At 44.4% G+C, this 19,150-nt stretch overlaps 1 protein-coding gene across 1 annotated transcript in view; it reads right to left on the reverse strand.

Moving 5' to 3' along the window:
- Window positions 1-19,150, reverse strand: part of shisa6 (shisa family member 6) — a gene marked incomplete at both ends in the record, with an annotated part of 72,512 nt that overhangs the window by 13,093 nt on the left and 40,269 nt on the right. The window contains one exon of the mRNA XM_084323041.1: window positions 10,184-10,222. Within this exon, the coding sequence (XP_084179167.1) occupies window positions 10,184-10,222 (39 nt within the window). The remainder of the gene's footprint in view (window positions 1-10,183; window positions 10,223-19,150) is intronic.

The raw sequence follows: 19,150 nt of genomic DNA on the forward strand, positions 1-19,150 counted from the left end.
CACCCGACCAACCCTCCTCTGAGCCCCTGAGGCTGCTCATCGGCCTGGAACACCCCGGCGTTCAGCCATCTTCCCTGGGCCGACACTGCAAACTAGTCCCCGTCACCCCCCAGGGAGCTCCGGGAAACTATTTGTCAATGAAGGAGGGAAAGTAAAATGAAGGTAGAAGCCCATTGGATGCTCGGTCTGCCAGTCATCTCCTTAAACCATTTAAATTGCCCGGCCTATAGTGGATACAAAGCCACCGTTAACTGTGTAATCACACAGTGGGGTTGATTCTGTTGTAATTGACACGCCCCCCCCCCCCCCCCACAGATTGTTAGGGTTAAACAAGGTCGCTATCTAAATAGCTAAATTGATGTTTTTGTGTTGATGATGCAGCTGTGTGTCTGTCACTCGCTCGTCAGTCAGCTTTCCTATCTGAATCATCTCAGAAGCTTTCTCTTGTATACCCCCTCCCCTGCTGTAATCAGATTACTCACATCAATTCTCTCATTTACATCCACCTGATCTCCCCAGAGAGCGTCTCCTTGGCAAGTTCGCATAATAGCATCCAGATCCATGACAGGATTCTGACATTTGGCGTCGCATTTAGTTAGACATGGAAACATCACATCCACATGTACGCACACAACACAGGGGTGGCATGCTGGATCAAAGCAAAACATAAACACAAGCCAAGGTTAAATACTTGCCCTTCTAATTGTGTGTATGTATGTGTATGTATCTAAAGTGTGGGCTAGTCATTCATGTGTACTGTGGGCTAGTCATTCATGTGTTCGCTAGTCATTAATGTGTGGGCTAGTCATTCACGTGTGGACTAGTCATTCATGTGTTCGCTAGTCATTCATGTGTTCGCTAGTCATTAATGTGTGGGCTAGTCATTAATGTGTTCGCTAGTCATTAATGTGTTCGCTAGTCATTCATGTGTGGGCTAGTCATTAATGTGTTCGCTAGTCATTAATGTGTGGGCTAGTCATTAATGTGTGGGCTAGTCATTAATGTGTTCGCTAGTCATTAATGTGTGGGCTAGTCATTCATGTGTGGGCTAGTCATTAATGTGTGGGCTAGTCATTAATGTGTGGGCTAGTCATTAATGTGTTCGCTAGTCATTAATGTGTGGGCTAGTCATTAATGTGTGGGCTAGTCATTCATGTGTGGGCTAGTCATTAATGTGTGGGCTAGTCATTCATGTGTGGGCTAGTCATTAATGTGTTCGCTAGTCATTAATGTGTGGGCTAGTCATTAATGTGTGGGCTAGTCATTAATGTGTTCGCTAGTCATTAATGTGTGGGCTAGTCATTCATGTGTTCGCTAGTCATTCATGTGTTCGCTAGTCATTAATGTGTGGGCTAGTCATTAATGTGTGGGCTAGTCATTAATGTGTTCGCTAGTCATTAATGTGTTCGCTAGTCATTAATGTGTTCGCTAGTCATTCATGTGTTCGCTAGTCATTAATGTGTGGGCTAGTCATTCATGTGTGGGCTAGTCATTAATGTGTTCGCTAGTCATTAATGTGTGGGCTAGTCATTAATGTGTGGGCTAGTCATTAATGTGTTCGCTAGTCATTCATGTGTTCGCTAGTCATTCATGTGTGGGCTAGTCATTCATGTGTGGGCTAGTCATTCATGTGTTTGCTAGTCATTCATGTGTGGGCTAGTCATTAATGTGTGGGCTAGTCATTCATGTGTTCGCTAGTCATTCATGTGTGGGCTAGTCATTAATGTGTGGCCTAGTCACTAATGTGTGGCCTAGTCATTCATGTGTGGCCTAGTCATTCAAGTGTGGCCTAGTCACTGTGCTTTGTTGTTGTTTTATTTAGCTTGAGAGGTACAACTGTAGAACACAACTCAAACTAGCTTTTCTGTGAACACCAGAACTATCCTGAGAGTTGGGGTATGGTATATGAGGGGAGGAACCTAATGAAGGCAAAAATAGAGAGGTAACTGTAATATAAACAACACACAAATACAGTAGGATAGGATCATCGGCTGGTGTTGGTTCTGAAGTGTGGCCTCTAGAGATGTTGAGTTTCCTACATTCCCAATACCCCCCCCTTCATCTTTTGAATTCACGGATACTTTCTCAGGTGACCACAGTTCTTTTTACATGTGCGAGAGCTGGATTATTTTAGAGTTTGTAGAATTGTGAAGCGTACTGCAGGAGGAAAGGATCAAAGGCAAAATTATTCCCACATGATTTAATATAGAAGTCGTGAAATACTGAATATTTAACTGTGAATAATATAAAATATATCTTTTATAACTGCCGTGATGTATAGTGTAAAAGGAATATTATGGGTATGGTAGAAATGGAAGGAGAGGAAGCGGTGGAGATTGCCTTGGCATCAGACCGGGCAGAGTATAATGGAACCCCTGAAGGCTTGGAATCATAACCTGCCACAGAGAGAGAGAGAGAGAGAGAGAGAGAGGAGAGAGAGAGAGAGAGAGAGAGAGAGAGAGAGAGAGAGAGAGAGAGAGAGAGAGAGAGAGAGAGAGAGAGAGAGAGAGAGAGAGAGAGATTCTTAAGAGTGGATTAGAGAGGGAGAGGAAGAAGAGGAGGCAGGAAGCACAGGAGGATAAAGGAAGTGAGAACATAAAGCATAGCGTGGAAAAGGGCAGGGGGAAAAGGAGTGAGAAACAGGATGGAGAGAAAGAGCAGCAGGGGCCAGTGATACGAGACAACACGTCTGTTACAGAAGCAGCCCCTCTGCTCCGCTCTCGCTCTCTAAAAAACAAAACAGTCCTGCCATCACATTACCCATGTCATACTGAGCTACTGTGTTTGTGTGGCTTTGCCTGCGTTTGTGTGGCATTTGCATGTTGACGTGTTTGTAGACACAGTACAATGTATGCAAAGTGTAGGTATGGACGCGGCTGTGGCAATGTACCGCCGCACGTCTGCAGTTATTGGTCCTTGGCGCAGCTGTTAACAAGTGATGTGCCGTTGTGCCGCTTGAATAATGTGTTCCTGTTGCTGTTCACAGTCTATCAACTTGACTGTTGAGCTTGCGCATCACGTCTCTGTGTTGAGTATGTCTCTTGTCTCCGTGTTGAAGTTACTTTACTTCTGTGGACATGAATAAACCATTTAATAAAGTGTGTTTTAGTTTCAGTTTATTAGGATCCTCACTTAGCTACAGCATTGCAGTAGCTATACTCTTCCTGGGGTCCACACAAAACTTACATTGTGACATAATACATACATCATAACATGTAACATTACAGGTAAACAGGACACAGGACACGTACACACACAGACATAATACTTACATGATTCATAACGTATAACATTTACAAGTAAACAGGACAAAGGACTAGTACACACACACACACACACACACACACACACACACACACACACACACACACACGCACGCACACACACACACACACACACACACACACAGACATCATACTTCATAACATATAACATTACCCAACAAGTAAACATGACGAAGGACTAGAGACATATATACACAGACAAGACAAGTTCCAATATAATATAATCCAATGTGTGCATGTGTGTTTGTGGGAGTGTGCGCATGTGTGCACATAGTGTGTGAGTGCCATTACGCACAGAAGCGTGTTTTGAACCTACAGCGTGTTGGGAAACATGGACGTGTGTCGGGAAACAGGTATGAAAGGATGTGGAGACAACAGGGTCTCATCCCAGAGCCCGCCAGCACGTCTCTCTCCCTGCCCTACACCATGCCCTCCACTCAGGGGAAGGAGCTGCCGCAGTGGCATTTAACAACAGACAAAGAGTGTTAACATTTAATCACTAAATGTTAACTGCCATAATAGCCCTACTTCAGTCCTTTAGACGGGGGGGGGGGGGGGGGGGTGGGGGCAAAAGCCCCAGGATAGAAGTTTATTTTTTCCCCGCCTCGAGCCATTTATTCCGCTGGCAGAGGAGGCGGCTTAAATCTGACCCAATTGTGGCAAAAGTGATAATACTTATGAGTTATATTTATAGCGACTTCCCCGACACGTCCAAATTTAGCCCCTCGCCTGCTCACGCATGACGTAGTGTGTTTACTAAATCAGTTAGTATCTTCCGCCGGGCCCTTTAGCAATAGTTTTAGTCATTAAAATAATGTACTATTTCCCAGTTTAAAAACATGAGGAGAGAGAGTGGGTGTGATGTATAGGCCTGGGGAGGGAACATTTAAAGTCATAATTTTTCCTCCAACATGACTCTGTGGGCAATTTTTACATCAGAATATCCATTACTGAGTGTATAGAATTGTTAGTGTTTGCATTTGGCTGCACTCTTAGGATTGTGAGGTGGGCCAGTTCTTCAACCGTTCACTCAAAACTGTATCTTCTGAATCACCAGGAAAATTGCGATTTAATGAAATTGTGTAGTGGCATTATGTTTTTTTGGATTCAATCCCATTCAATACAATATATTTATAACATATCAGTTTACTGCCTAATAATACCTCTACTGTAAGCGTTGTTGTACGTCAATAGGATTCACTACAGTTACTAACTGTTTAAAATTGCTTCACTGCCAGGAAAAGAACACATCCAAAACCCAGAAAGCTCAAAGAAAAATCACTTATTGAATTTAGACTTGTGATTATTACATGGATCAATCATTTTTTTATCACCCTCATCTGACTTCGTTTTTTGTCAGAACAGAATTGTCAGACCATTTAAATAATTAGTTTATATTATATATATACCACTATATATATATATATATATATATTACATTTTTACAATTGCACTTTGATATTGGATTCACATCTTGAATCCATGTCTGCCAATTGGGCTAGGTAGATGCTAGATCCCACGGCCAAAAGAAAATGATTTATTATACATTTTTAAATAGTGGGAGTGGTTAAGGTTAGGATTAGGGGGGGATAGGTTTTATAAACAACTTTTAAGGTAAGAATGATGATGACATGGCCAAAAAACTGACGGCCCCCCAATAAAACACTGATAACCCAGTGTGATCTAGCGTCTACCGTTGGGCTAGGGATGCATGTCACATGACATGCCTGGGGCAAGCCCACCATCTTTGAAGGATCACTCCGGTTGACCATGTGTGTGTTGACCGGTAGATTTTAGGGTTAAAATAAGTTTTTCTCTATACGATTTCTCTATACAGTAGAATAGGAAGTGATGCTCCAAAGATGGCAACTGCCCGTTGCAAACCTGACTCTTCACCTCCCGAGCCCAATAAAGTCAAAACTGACCTGTTAGCACCTCTTTCACTTACTGTGAGGACATTAAAGCTGCAATAATTATTTTCTGCCAGTATTTTTGACATTTTCAAAAACTTCTTATGACCACCTGCCATCAGAAGGTCTCGTTGAGTCATGGTGTACTCGATCAACACTACGCTTACCAGTCCTGTTACAGTATTAGTCCATCTTTTTTTTTTCTTTGTTGACAAAACCCAGCCCATGCTTTAGTTTCTGCCTATTCTATAAACCTATGCATTTAAAAATGTTGTTATTTTAGCAAATCTCTTAATTACATCAATATTGTGCTGTTAGAACAGTATTGTGTTTATACTGTAGGTGAAGTATTTACCTACATTGTTTAACAACCAGGAAATGCTGAAGAGAAAGTTGTATTTATTGTAGTTGAAATCTAGTAGTCCATGCATGGAAACAATATTGTTTGTGTGTTTAAAATGATCACATTGGCGAAACAAGACGAGGCTTTCATTTAGGGAGAAATTAAGGTTCTGTTTGCCCTCTAGTGGTCAATAAAACAAATGATTGCAGCTTTAACTGACCATAAATAAACTATTTACATGAACTGGATGTTCATAGCACATTAATTGCTCATTTATTAATGCATTACGGTTGTGAAATAACAGTGACTTAATACATTCATGACACATGATGCTGCAGTGGGCCCCCACCTCCTTGTATTTTTTAACGGTAATTAGGTGGGTAACGATAGATGGGTCTGCTGTTAATGGCCAGAGAACACGATGGGCATTCTCCCTGTATGCCTGCCTATACCATGGACTGACTTGCGGATGTGTTAGGACACTGTAATTTTACAGGCACAACACATTAGATGAGTAACAAAGCAGTAATCAGTTAATGTAAATCATCTTTCCAAACATAAATGCAAGTTTGAATACGATAATCACTGAAGATCGTGAAGAACTGAGAAGGGAAGTCCTTTTTTTTTCACACCAGGGTTTCCCCCCCCCCCCCCCCCCCCCCCCCCCCCCCCCCCCCCACATCTCAAGGTTCTTGCGTGTCACCTCGACTAAAGAGCCAATATAGACGGTCCCCGATACCGGTAAACATTCCTCTTCCATCTCATAACTTCCAATCATGGCTCATAACTTCCAATCATGGCAAAGGCACCGAGGGGCGACTAGTCACTTGACATGTCAGCGAGGTGGTACGGTAAATGCCAATCCGCCTTGACAAATGTACCACGATGGTCTGGGCGGCGGTGGTGGAGGTGGAGGGGGTAGGGGGGTAGGGAGGGGGCGGGCGGTCGAGGGGTGGGGCGGGAGGTTGAGGTGCATTTAATATCCAGTTAATTCTGCTGTGTGATGGACAGGGAACCCGCGGTGGACTACTGTGACCCGTTGTGTTAAAAGGCCAATAAGAGAGTCCACTATGTGATTCCTCCGGGGACCACGGTTTCCACTGTGTTTGAGCAAAGTGAGTCTGCAGGTTGACGGGTTCTTATCTCCTCCCCACAGCCACAACTCAGAGAGCCCGGGGGACTCCGTGGATCGGAGGCAATAATATCATCTGAATGATAGTTTCATCTGAATTCACACGCGGCGCTGTAGGGATTGCAAAACAAAAAAAAAGTCATTTCTTTCTCCCGACGGCTGATCGACATACCAACTGACTCCTTTGTAGGCTGTCGAAAAGTACACCGGCTCCACTGATAGGAGCAGGATGACGAGGAGGAGGTGGAGGAGGAGGAGGAGGTGGAGGTGGGTCATTGCATGGTAAGTAAGGATAAGCACAGATTTATCTGATGTCTCCTTTGAGTATAAAGAAGTAACATCATTAAAAACTGCCTTTATCCGTACCTCTGTAGACCAGCCCTCGTCTCCGTGGTTACGACAGCCTCCAGGGGCTTTGTACAGTACAGTACGCACCATGCAGATTGGAACAGCAGCTTTTATGCATAAAAGTATTACAGTACAATAGCGCATAGAAAGGTTGGTTAGGTTAGTGATACCATACGACAGTGGTCCTCAGTGGTTCTCAACCTGGTGGTCGCTAAAAGGTATGCAAATGTTGGGTCAGAATGCTTTAATATTTTTTTTTTGTGAAATAAGGAATATCTGAAATATAAAGCCCTATTCCAATCATTAATCAAGTTAAATAGCCTGAAAAACAAAACTAAAAAGATATTGGATTTGGAGTCAAAGTTCACCATTCTGTAGGAGTTTTTAGGGGTGTTGAGAACCACTGCCATACTGTAAGGACACGGAACCTTCACATAGTTAAAGGGGAACAACAAACATTTTTTGCTAATGAATATTATTTAGTAAGCCTGCACTGTACTCATGCCTGCGTATTCACCCAGAATGCACTTGGTGGGTGGAGAGCAGCATCACTGGAATCTCACCGGGCAGCTCAATGAGGAAATGAATGGAGCACGGAATGAAAACTAAATGAACACTTCAAATACTTATTAATAACTTATTAATAACAGGCTGAGTACCATTTTCTGGAAGAGGAAACGCTTGTAAGCTAGGACACGTATAACTTATTCGCTTATTCTCTCTAGAAAGCGTGAACGGGGCAGGCAGAGGGCTGCGTGGTTGGAGTACACAGGCTACATCAGATGAATGGTGCTCTCGTCAATTGGTCGATTTGCTTTTTGTTTACAAGTCATATTCATAAGTCATGCTTAGCAGTGTTTGTGTAGGGTTGAGTGACAGGGCCAGGGTCTAACCTGCTATATTAGGGTAGGCTGGTAGAAATAATAGGTGGGCAACCTAGGCGTGTGTTTCCCCTAGGTTGTCTGCTCATAAAGACAACGGTACAAACAAATGAAAAGATTCTTCTAACATTACAGGTTTCAACAGCACATCCCAACCAGGCTGCTGGGACTACACACACATACACACATTCAGCAAGGCCACTGAATATGACAATCCTACCAGCAACAACATCACACAGCAATAGCCATTAGCTTCCATTAGCCTGGGGAGCAAAAAATGTATCTTTATTTTCTGAGTTGCAAGGCCAAAGACAGAGAAAAACTAAAAACATTTAGCCTACCAGTGTTGGTCATTAAATTAAGTCCATTTTACTTTCTTGTTGGATAAAGTGCTAGATCTCATGGTCATAAGGTTACATCCAATAAAATGCCTTGATGGAAATGGTGGCTAACTTCAAAGTGCTAACAGAGCAATACCGTAGAAAACATTGCATTACTCTTGTTGGGAAGCTAACGTAGTGCTAACAGTAGAATAGCGTTTAACCACACTGTATCTAATACTGTTTTTTTTTTTTTTTTTCTCCATTTTCCTCCGATTTTCTCCCATCCCAATGTTAGTCGTATGCCAATTCCCAGTCCCTTCCTGGTCGCTGCGCTTTACCCCCCACAGTCAGATCATTTGGGAGAGTGGAGGCTACCACGTGCTTCCTCCGACACACGTCCAGCCAATCACCGCTTCTTTTCACCTGGCAGCGCGGATTCTCATTGAGAGGGCGTAGCGTGTGGGAGGACCACACTATCCCCCTCACGTCCAATCCGCGCTTAGCAGGCGCCCCGACCGAACTGTAGGAGTCGCTGTTTACAACGACCCGGACCCACCCCGCCAGCTTCTCCCACCCTCTGATACAGCCAATTGTATCAGTGCAGACGGCCAGCCAAGCTGGTGACAACCCCGGAGCTGTGAGCTGGATTCGAACAGGCGAACCAAGCTCACAGCTCCGGGGCTGGTGACGAACGCAATCTCCGCTCGACCACTTAACCGCCTCTAATACTGTTCTAATACTGTAGCATCAATTACTCTAGTTGGGAAGCTTTTATTGCACTCACAGTAACTTAACGAGTTGTCGTCAACTTGAGGAACGTTATTCTAAATGTCTGTTGTTCCCCTTTAACACCATACAATTCAGAATTAGTAAGGATTGTGAATAGAGTAGTAGCTTGGGATGAATTGGGACACAGCACAATGAATTAATAGAATGTGGGTCAGCCACAGCAAACACCAAGAGGTCGTCTTGATTATATTTGACCGAGATCAATGTCTGGGCCCAAGTTCTGCTCAATCAAAAGTAACATGATGAAATCATGCTTGAAGTGAGGAATTAGAATTGTTTTACAATTGCCCTTTAGATTGCTATGTAAACAGAATGCAAGGCAGTCATGTGAGAGGAGGGTAAATGCCACTCGCTCTCACTGAAAATATCAATAACTGTATTGGAATTAGCTTTGCAAACTGCCGAATTGTAAACATATCTCTTCATTTCAGTTGATAGTAAAATCACTTGATGAAGATCATATATTTTACTTGACCAAACTTCTGTTGCAACAGCTGAAAATAGCAAAATCGCCATACATTTTGACCAGCTAACCCGCTTCCACAAGGCGCTCAGGTTACATGGTGATGTCATCATGATCACCTCTCTCTATAACGTTTGCTTGAAGTTGACCCCAGACCACAAAAAACACTTGATCACGTCCACAAATCACATAGACAGGAGCCAGAGGTCAAGGGACAGAGGATATAGATAGATTGATGGGGATCAATGAGAAGGCACTGCACCACAATGAACGCTCTAGGTATAAGCTGACCCTAAACACAGATCTACGGCCAGACTGTCTTTCTCCAAATCACCACTATGAATCATTAAGGATACACTATATGAGATTTTCCACGATTCAAAATGAAGACTGCATAGACTCAACCACGTACAATAGACCTATCTTAAACCCCGCCCTCTTTTCTTGATCCTCCAATCACAGCCGTGGCTTCCCTCTGACAAACGGACCAACTTTGTTACAGTTATGATTGGAGGATCAAGAAGAGGGCGGGATTTGAGATACGTCATTCATTTCCGTGGTTGAGTCTCCATGGTCCTCATTTCAAATTAAAAAAGAAAATACATCTTTAAAGTGTATCTTTAAAAGGAAAGGGTTAATATAGGATCTAATCGTGTATCTGTGGTTTAAAGGCAACTTTCACCATGTGCACATAGAATAGCCATTCCTACCATGGTGACTCTGGGAGCGGACCGGCCAATGTTTATCTCCTGGAAAACAGAACCAGGCACAATGAATGGGAGTGAAGGAACAACCATGGTATTTGATGGCTGTTGTGCCACTTAAAATAAAAAGAAATACAGCCGTTCAACAACATTGTCAGTCACACTGTCTTTGTTGTCAGACATGCGATGAACGCAAGATGCACGAGAACATTTACATTCACAGCAGAGCTCCAGATGATAGGAAGAATGGAGACCGTCTGATGGGAACACAGGTGCTGGCTGCAGTCCAACGTTAAACAATAGAACAGCAGGATAGTGGAACACTTATTGATGAATTGAATAGTTATCACCTTGTATCAATTAACCCAGCGCTCCAAATCAATCAATGATTCATATGAGTTATGATCTAATTGATTACGAGGTAATAACTATTCAATTTACCAAGTTCAAGTGTTCCACTATGGCACAATAGGTTAATTTGCGTGAATAACAAACAACTTGTTCATTAATCCCAATGAAGAAACGGTGTGGCCACAAAATCACACCAAGGATCGCATGGCGCAGAGGTGGATTGTGGAAAATGGGTACAGTATTAGTGTTTGGATATTGATTACGTTGTATTTTTATCTTCTCATGGTCGTCGAAACCTGACGCTATAAGGGTATCGTGTCATGTCGTGTCTCTCTCTCTCTCTCTCTCTCTCTCTCTCTCTCTCTCTCTCTCTCTCTCTCTCTCTCTCTACACACACACACACACACATACAAATCACACAACAGGCCACCAAGAGTAGGGGAGGGTGGGGGTGTTGGAATGCCAAGATGAAAGAGAGGGGGGACGAAGGAGAAGAGGAAGATGAAAAGAGGAGGAGGAGGAGGTGTAGAAGTATGTGTTGTTCCCTACACCCTGTTACCAGAGGGCTCCAGCCATGCGGCACTTTGATCCATCACTATCGATTACCCATCAGCCCCTCATCGCCGCTGCCTCCCACACGCCAATAGACAGATACAGGGCAGCACTCCACCGCCCCAGGTTCACATGCAATACGGAACAGCGTGAGTGATTTGCACACAATGCCACGTTCCCTTCACCCCCACCACGTTGACCAAAACAGCCACTCCATAGCGTGGTGGTGGTGATGGTTGGGGGTAGTAATATGAAGACTAAATACGCTTCACGTCTGAATCACTTACACTGTTAGTCTTAGTACTCAAGACTCTGAACAATGTGAAGAGTCTGATGGAAGTCTATCTAAAAGCGGTATGGGGGGGGGGGGGGGGGGGGTAAAAGCGGTATGGGGGGGTGCTTCTATGATGATTCAGAGAGGAGGGTCGTACGGCGCATAGGCTAAAAACAAACCTACTGACCTGTTGGAAAGGAAGGGGTTAAGTAACAAAGCCTCCCCCTTAGAGCCTTCCAATTCACACACACACAATTATGTTGCGGCAAGGAAGCAGCTCTCACACACACACGATACACAGTTTTCCGCAAGAGTTTCTGGCTTTCTCAAGATAACTGATAAGATAACACTGTATAATACGCCCAGATATGCAGACTGATTAATCGCGGATATGTGGATTGAGGTGAGTCTGAGGTTTTGTACCAAAATCCCCTGCGAGAGGAACATTTCAACACTTCTCTTCTATAAATACTAGCTTCAGCTACCGCAGAGAGAGAGAGCAGATAGAGTTGCACTGTTCTTGTCCGCTCTTGTCATAGTACATTGTGTTCCTTTCCTGTTCCTTTCCTGTTCTGTGCTGTGCGGAACAGTAACATGTAACGATAGCCCTGCCAATCTGCAGAACCCGACAGCTCCTTAACGGAGGATGACCTTGAGCATTCCAGTAGTTATTGACTCAGTCAATAACTAATGGCTTGATAAATCCATCTGACTTGTAGAGCAAGGCTGACTTATTGATATGTTTCTCCCCAGAAGGCGCCTTGTGTCGTCTCCAGCCTTTGTCTGTGGCCCCTATCTGATGACATACGACATGGTCAGGGGGGATCATCCAGGTGATCCAGACATGGACCGGTGAGGCAGGAGTGGCCCCAGTGAACCCGGCAACACAGGTTAAAGGCTTAGGAATGGCATCGCCAGCTGTATCAGCAGCTCTTTTGGCTACTCCGGGGAGGCACCCGTACGGGTTTTCAGATGCCGATACTGGTAATTCACTTTTTCCCACCGCCAGTGTTGGTGAGAAATCACTTGTTGTAATCATTTTAGTACAAAGGCAGCTACCAAACAGACGTTCCTATCTTCAGATAATAAAGCGGTATTATGAGTGTAGAGGAGTTACAACACGTATTGTTTTTTAATAAAGTATTTACAAATAAAGCTCACAACTATGTAAATCAGAGGAGAGACTAACTGAAATGCACTCGCATGAAGCAACTCACTCCCAGTTAGAAGGTCATGGACATTTCTACCGGTACAATTGGACAAATATTATTCATAAAATAAAATTGGACTGATTCAAACTGCACTTTTTAAACCCCTATATTACCCTGCCTGTACCCGTCCCCCCTCCCTCACCCATGCTGCTATGACGCCTGAATTTCCTTGAGGGGATTAATAGAAGCACACACTTGGCTTTTACCAGGTTTTTTTCTACCGATATACATCGGTGTGTATCTCTGAACCATCAATCATGTTTCTCCCTCTATCCGGTCCGTGCTCCACTGGAGGTAATGCGGAGACCGCCGTGTCTGCGGACGTGCACTGCATGAGCCGTAATCATTCTGCGTCTGGTCGGCTGAAACCCATATACGCTGTCATTCACAGGTCAGTCGCCGATTTACATGTTAGGATGGCATTCTGCCGTGACTACAAAACACTCACATGACAGACAGTGTCAGGGCCCGTTTCTCTTGGCTGAGGATGATTTTACCGTGTGATGTGTTCACCGTTGTTGGTGAACGGTGGAAGACGGGAGGATCAAGATTGCAATTCAAAGTGGAAATCCCGGCACAAATAAACAATTGTCTCATTGCACACAGCATTCCCCCGGTAAAGTGGCCAATTATTTTGGCGTTCGGCTTTCTCGCAAATTCCGAGAGGGGGGGGGGGGGGGGGGGGGGAGAGAGAGAGAGAGAGAGAGAGAGAGAGAGAGAGAGAATAAATCAAACACTTTATTTCAGTGCCTCAAATACTGTTAGATGATCTAAGTGGAAAATGCTGTTTTAATTCCGGGAACCATATCTCATCTCTTGTCTACACGAGCGCATTATGAAGAACGTTGCTGCAGGAGAGAGGGAGAGAGAGAGAGGGAGAGGGGGGCAGAGGGGGGAGAGGGAGAGAGAGAGAGCGAGAGAGACAGAGAGAGAGAATAAATCAAACAGTTTATGCCTTGACAGACAGTGAAGGTCCGTGAAAGACATGAGTTCATGTTTAACAATGAACACACCGGGTTGTGTTTCGGTACTGATTAGGAGCGAGCTTTCAAATAATCAACTATATTAGTCTGCAGGAATGAGACGTGGCTGTCATGCTTAAAAAAAATCTAAAATACACAACTCCCTCAGACTGTAATTGGAACGAGGTAACAGGATAGACGCAGTGACGGCGCCTTGACACCATCATCGGCGTGTTGTCTGTGTTTGCTCAGATTCTCAGCCCAGGTTAAATGAGTCTACAAGGGCTCCACTGCATCTCCGGTCAACCCTGCACCCGCTTTGACACGACGACAGATCTCCTGAAATCAACAAGGTGCAGTTCAGCCCGCGAGACTGTCCACAGAAGGATGTTTGAGTTAATACACCTCAGTGTAGCACGGCTCGCTACTTTCTTCCTCACCCGTCTGTTTGCCTCGTTCACTTCGCCGCCATCTTTGTTTTTCTTCGATATAGCTATGAGCGCATTTCAACAAGCCGATGACTAATTTGCTTGCGCATATTTTCAAAACACGAAAACTACGGCAGTGAAAAAAAATCTGAATCAGGTCATTGTTATCCAATAGTGTATTCGACCTCTTGTTTTGGCAATTTCTGTTCTGTTCTTTCTTTTTACCAAAGCATCACAGCTGACCAAGTATGGAGGCGGAATGAACAAGGCAAATTCCTGGTCACCGTAAGTGATATAATCCAGAATGCCTACAATAAAACAAATTTGCAACACAGAAGTTACAATATGTGACATGCAACAGACAATATTTTGGCAAAGTGTCTCAATGCAAAGAGTGAAAAAAGGATGCATTTCGATAACACCGCGGTGCGTTATATCTCTGTACCTGTGGCACAACACTGCAGTGCGTTATCTCTCTGTACCTGTGGCACAACACAGCAGTGCGTTATCTCTCTGTACCTGTGGCACAACACAGCAGTGCGTTATCTCTCTGTACCTGTGTCACAACACAGCAGTGCGTTATCTCTCTGTACCTGTGTCACAACACCGCAGTGCGTTATCTCTCTGTACCTGTGGCACAACACCGCAGTGCGTTATCTCTCTGTGTAACGGAGGTACCGCGTGTCTATCCACAGTCACGATGGACAGTGTAGTGAAGTGACTGTGGACGTTAAGCGGTACTGCAAGTAAACTCACTCCCCAGAGGCATCCAGACACATTACCAAGAAGTGAATTCACCTCTTGGTCTAGTGGTCTGTGATGCCGCCCGCGGCGCGGGAGACCAGGGGTTCAACTCCCACTCAGGGCGATCCCTTAACAGGGGTCGAATCGAAACACAATGCAGAGCGAGATCACACCGGTTACATCTGTACCTGTGGCACAACACCGGAGTGCGTTATCTCTCTATACCTGTGGCACAACACCAGTTATCACACTCCGTACTTGTGTCTTGTGTCACATGGCCCGCTGCTCCCCCGCTGGGTGCTGGGCTGCCTATTGCTTCCCTGGATCGCTGCTTGCATAACGTGCGCTGCCAGCACCAGCCCCTCGTAAGCCTCCATGTTGGACGATAGCATAGTTGTTGTTTTGTCTCACATGTGGTTGGTGTTTGGTGGAACCACTCTGAGCGCGCCACGGGCCCACACGGCGGGGGATGCTGCATCCATGTGAGATGTAAATACAGGAATATGTGGAATACAACGAGAAGGACACACTTTGTCAAGCAAAACCTACTGGGTTTTTGTATTTCAAAAGCACTACGTTAATAAAGCTTGACTTGACTCAAGGAGCAAAATGAAAATGTGCTTGGACAAGTAAAGGATTATATGAGCTGCCTGGAGCTGTTCACACTGCTGTATATTATAATCGGAGGAGAAAAAACGCCACTGGACTCATTTCCACAGTGGAGCTTGTGTAGACGATCAAGACGTTTGCTCAGGTTTTTTTTCCAGAGTAATCATGTTAAATATGTATGTTTTAAGTGGTTTGGGGGCTAGGGATTGTAAAAAGCATGAAAACAGATCGTGATGCGATTAACAACAGCGCCGGAGCAAAGTTGTCTGAGTTTTTACCACTCCCTCGTGAAAAGCTTCCGCCATTAACTCTCTGTCTATACCACTACATCCACCCACACACACACAGTGCAGATGGAATGGTGCGAGCGAGCGAGGGGGGGGACTAAGGAGAGCAAGAGCAAGATTCGATAAGGGAGAAGGGCGGAGTCTTATTTCAGTGCCTCAAATACTGTTAGATGATCTAAGTGGAAAATTCTGTTTTAATTCCGGGAATCATATCTCATCTCCTGTCCACACGAGCGCATTATGAAGAACGTTGCTGCAGGAGAGAGGGAGAGAGAGAGAGGGGGAGAGGGGGGAAAGAGGGGGGGCAGAGAGGGGGGAGAGGGAGAGAGAGGGGGAGAGAGAGAGAGGGGGGGGGGGGGGAGGACCAGGAGGCTAAAAGCCTATCTGTCAAACAACAACTCTCCCATTTTCTTTCTCAGGTGTTGATTTACAAAAAACTCTTCCTGAGCTGTTAAGGTTAGTAGTTAGTTGGACATGAAGGTGACTTTAGTCTGTTTACTAAGCTCAGAGTTCCCTCTTTCACCATATAGCTCTGTTTACTAAACCTAGAGTTCCCTCTTCCACCATATAACCTGGTTTACTAAGCCTAGAGTTCCCTCCTCCACAATATAACCTGGTTTACTAAGCCTAGAGTTCCCTCTTCCACAATATAGCTCTGTTTACTAAGCCTAGAGTCCCCTCTTTCACCATATAGCTCTGTTTACTAAGCCCAGAGTTCCCTCTTCCACCATATAGCTGTTTACTAAGAATAGAGTCCCCTCTTTTACCGTATAGCTGTTTACTAAGCCTAGAGTCTCCTCTTCCACCATATAGCTCTGTTTACTAAGCCTAGAGTCTCCTCTTCCACCATATAGCTCTGTTTACTAAGCCTAGAGTTCCCTCTTCCACCATATAGCTCTGTTTACTAAGCCCAGAGGTTCCCTCTTCCACCATATAGCTGTTTACTAAGCTCAGAGTTCCCTCTTCCACCATATAGCTGTTTACTAAGCTCAGAGTTCCCTCTTCCACAATATAGCTCTGTTTACTAAGCCTAGAGTCCCCTCTTTCACCATATAGCTGTTTACTAAGCCTAGAGTTCCCTCCTCCACCAGAGCCTCAGCTGACTATAGCTTGAATAAAACATTTGACATCTGTTACTCTCTGTATATTGATCTGTTGCTATGTTTTACGCCCAGTGAGTAATGTCACGGCATGAGCCAGGGAGTGATGTCAGTTCTGAGCAGGGGTATAGTAGCAAGTGCTGGGAATAGTGGAACTGACTACCTAGGGCCCGAAGCTGGGGGAGGGCCCTCAGAGGGACTAAAAAGTTAGTTTTCCAGTCCTAAATTGTATAATTCTGTATAATAAAAAAAGGCCAAAATAAAGAAGAATCAAGGTTGGTTGGTTACAAGTTTTACAGTTACTGAAAATAAAGCAGGGGACTTCCGGTTTGCGATGTTCTGGTGAGCAGCCACATGAAAGAGGTCCCGGTCAATGAATATCAAAAAAGGAAGTAAAACAATTCAAAACTAAATAAAAAGTGAAGATTCGAGGACAAAAGAAAGAAGGAAGAATGAACACGAGGACAAATGAAAGAAAAGCAACCCCAGATGAAGTAAATACACAGATGGAAAAGACTCAACACGAGGCAATGATGCAACAGGTAGAACAAGCTAGCGGGACGCTGAATGTCAGTGCAGAGAAGCTACACTGGAGCTACACAGAGAAAATTCAGGAAAAGAACAACGTGCAGGAGGCGGCGAGGGACACGGCGCGGAGAGGATGGAAGGTGCCGGGAGGGGAAGGAGAGAGGCCTACGCTGACGCAGAGGATGGAGAGGGCGCGCAGGTGGACCAGAACCGAGAGACGAGGACGAGGAGAGGAGGACGGGAGGAGGAAAAGAGGGGATCTGAACCGATTCAAAGCAGATCAACTATGAAGAACGACAAAGAGACACGAGAAAGGGGCATGAAGGGCCACGGTGATCCAAGGAAAGATACAAGACAAAATCAACGTGGAAGAATACCCAATACAAACATACACACGGGGGACCTGGGGATGAGAATAGATGCAACAGAGGAAAGATAATTGAATAGTTACCCCAATAAGTATAAGAAAACACCAGAATTTAGAGAATTTAGATTAACACTATGATTTACAATACACACGCTATAGACAAACGATTAGATTTTTTTTTAAAGGGACACGCTGATTAGGAAACATATTGTGGAATAATACACGATGGACCGGTATGAAGGAACTACAGGATTACACGTGACACACAATACAAAAGAAGATGAGCATAAGAAAGACAAATTCAGAACATTGACCGGGAGCTCTGAGGCCGTCCACAGAACGAATGTTGGACTTATATAGTCCGCACTTCGCCACTAGGGGAAGCCCTCTCACTAGGAGAGCCATTACTCCTCACCCTTCCAACAGGGAACAGAGGGATACGATTAAGATCCTCTAACACCATGGGAGCACCAAATGTTGTCTTTTTTCTTTGAGTTATGTTAGAATAGCAGTTGCTTTGAATGTGCACATGATCATCTGTAAAGGAAAAAACATTCTAAACAAAATTGACAATAATAGGGGCTTGGGAGAATCTCCATTGGGGATAACTCTCCCTAGGAGAGCTGATTCCCCTCCGACCTGCCAACGGGGGCAACACTGGGAAGTGCTAATTATATGGCCTATTTTGTTTTCACCAAATATTTTTTCTTTTTTTCTTTGAGTAATGTTAGTATGTCGTGGGGTCGTTGTGCGTGGGGTGGGGTGCTTGGTGACATGGGAGGTAGCGGGCTTGGCTTGGTGGGGGGGAGTCTCCTTCCCTCTCCTCTACTGGGCCTAGCCCAATTTAATTCAAGGGACCCGTGTCGCTGAGTGCTCGGCCCTGCGTGGGACGGACCTGGGATGTGGGGGAGCCCTATTTCTAGGGGTGGATGGCGGGAGCCGTATTATAGAAATTCAAGGGGCCCATGTTTGTATATTGTTATGTTATTGATGGCATTGTAAGTAGTGTCTTATGTCTATAAATGTTAATACAAATTTAAGTTTAACAATTTCTTTTATAAATAAAGCAGAATTATCCTTTTGAGATAAAAAAATATATATATATATATATAAAAAATTAATATTAATATGGTAGTGCCTGTGTAATTGTCAAAAAGTTAATACATTTCTGATATTGTCTGAAGGTGTGTGTGTATGAGTCACCTTGGCCCAGAAATCCTTACTACGCCATTGGTTCTGAGCATAATGTATTCATTTGGTTGGGAAACTGATGTCCCATGCTGATCAAGGCCATGCACCTGTTGGCTGACATGGAAAGACATTATATAAAAAAACGTATAATAATAATTATATATAAAAGAAAAAGAAAAACTAACTGTTCCCCCCAATCAACAACGACTAAAAGACTAGAGCCAGCATGCATGCCCCCGTCCATATGTCTCCAGCTTCAAATTCCTGGGAGTCCACATCTCTGAGGCCCTCTCTTGGACCCTCAACACCTCGTCACTGGTGGTCAAGAAGGTTCACCAGCTCCTCTTCTTCCTGAGGAGACTGAGGAAA

Source organism: Notolepis coatsorum, assembly GCF_963971535.1.
Source record: "Notolepis coatsorum genome assembly, chromosome: 10".
NCBI lineage: Eukaryota > Metazoa > Chordata > Actinopteri > Aulopiformes > Paralepididae > Notolepis > Notolepis coatsorum.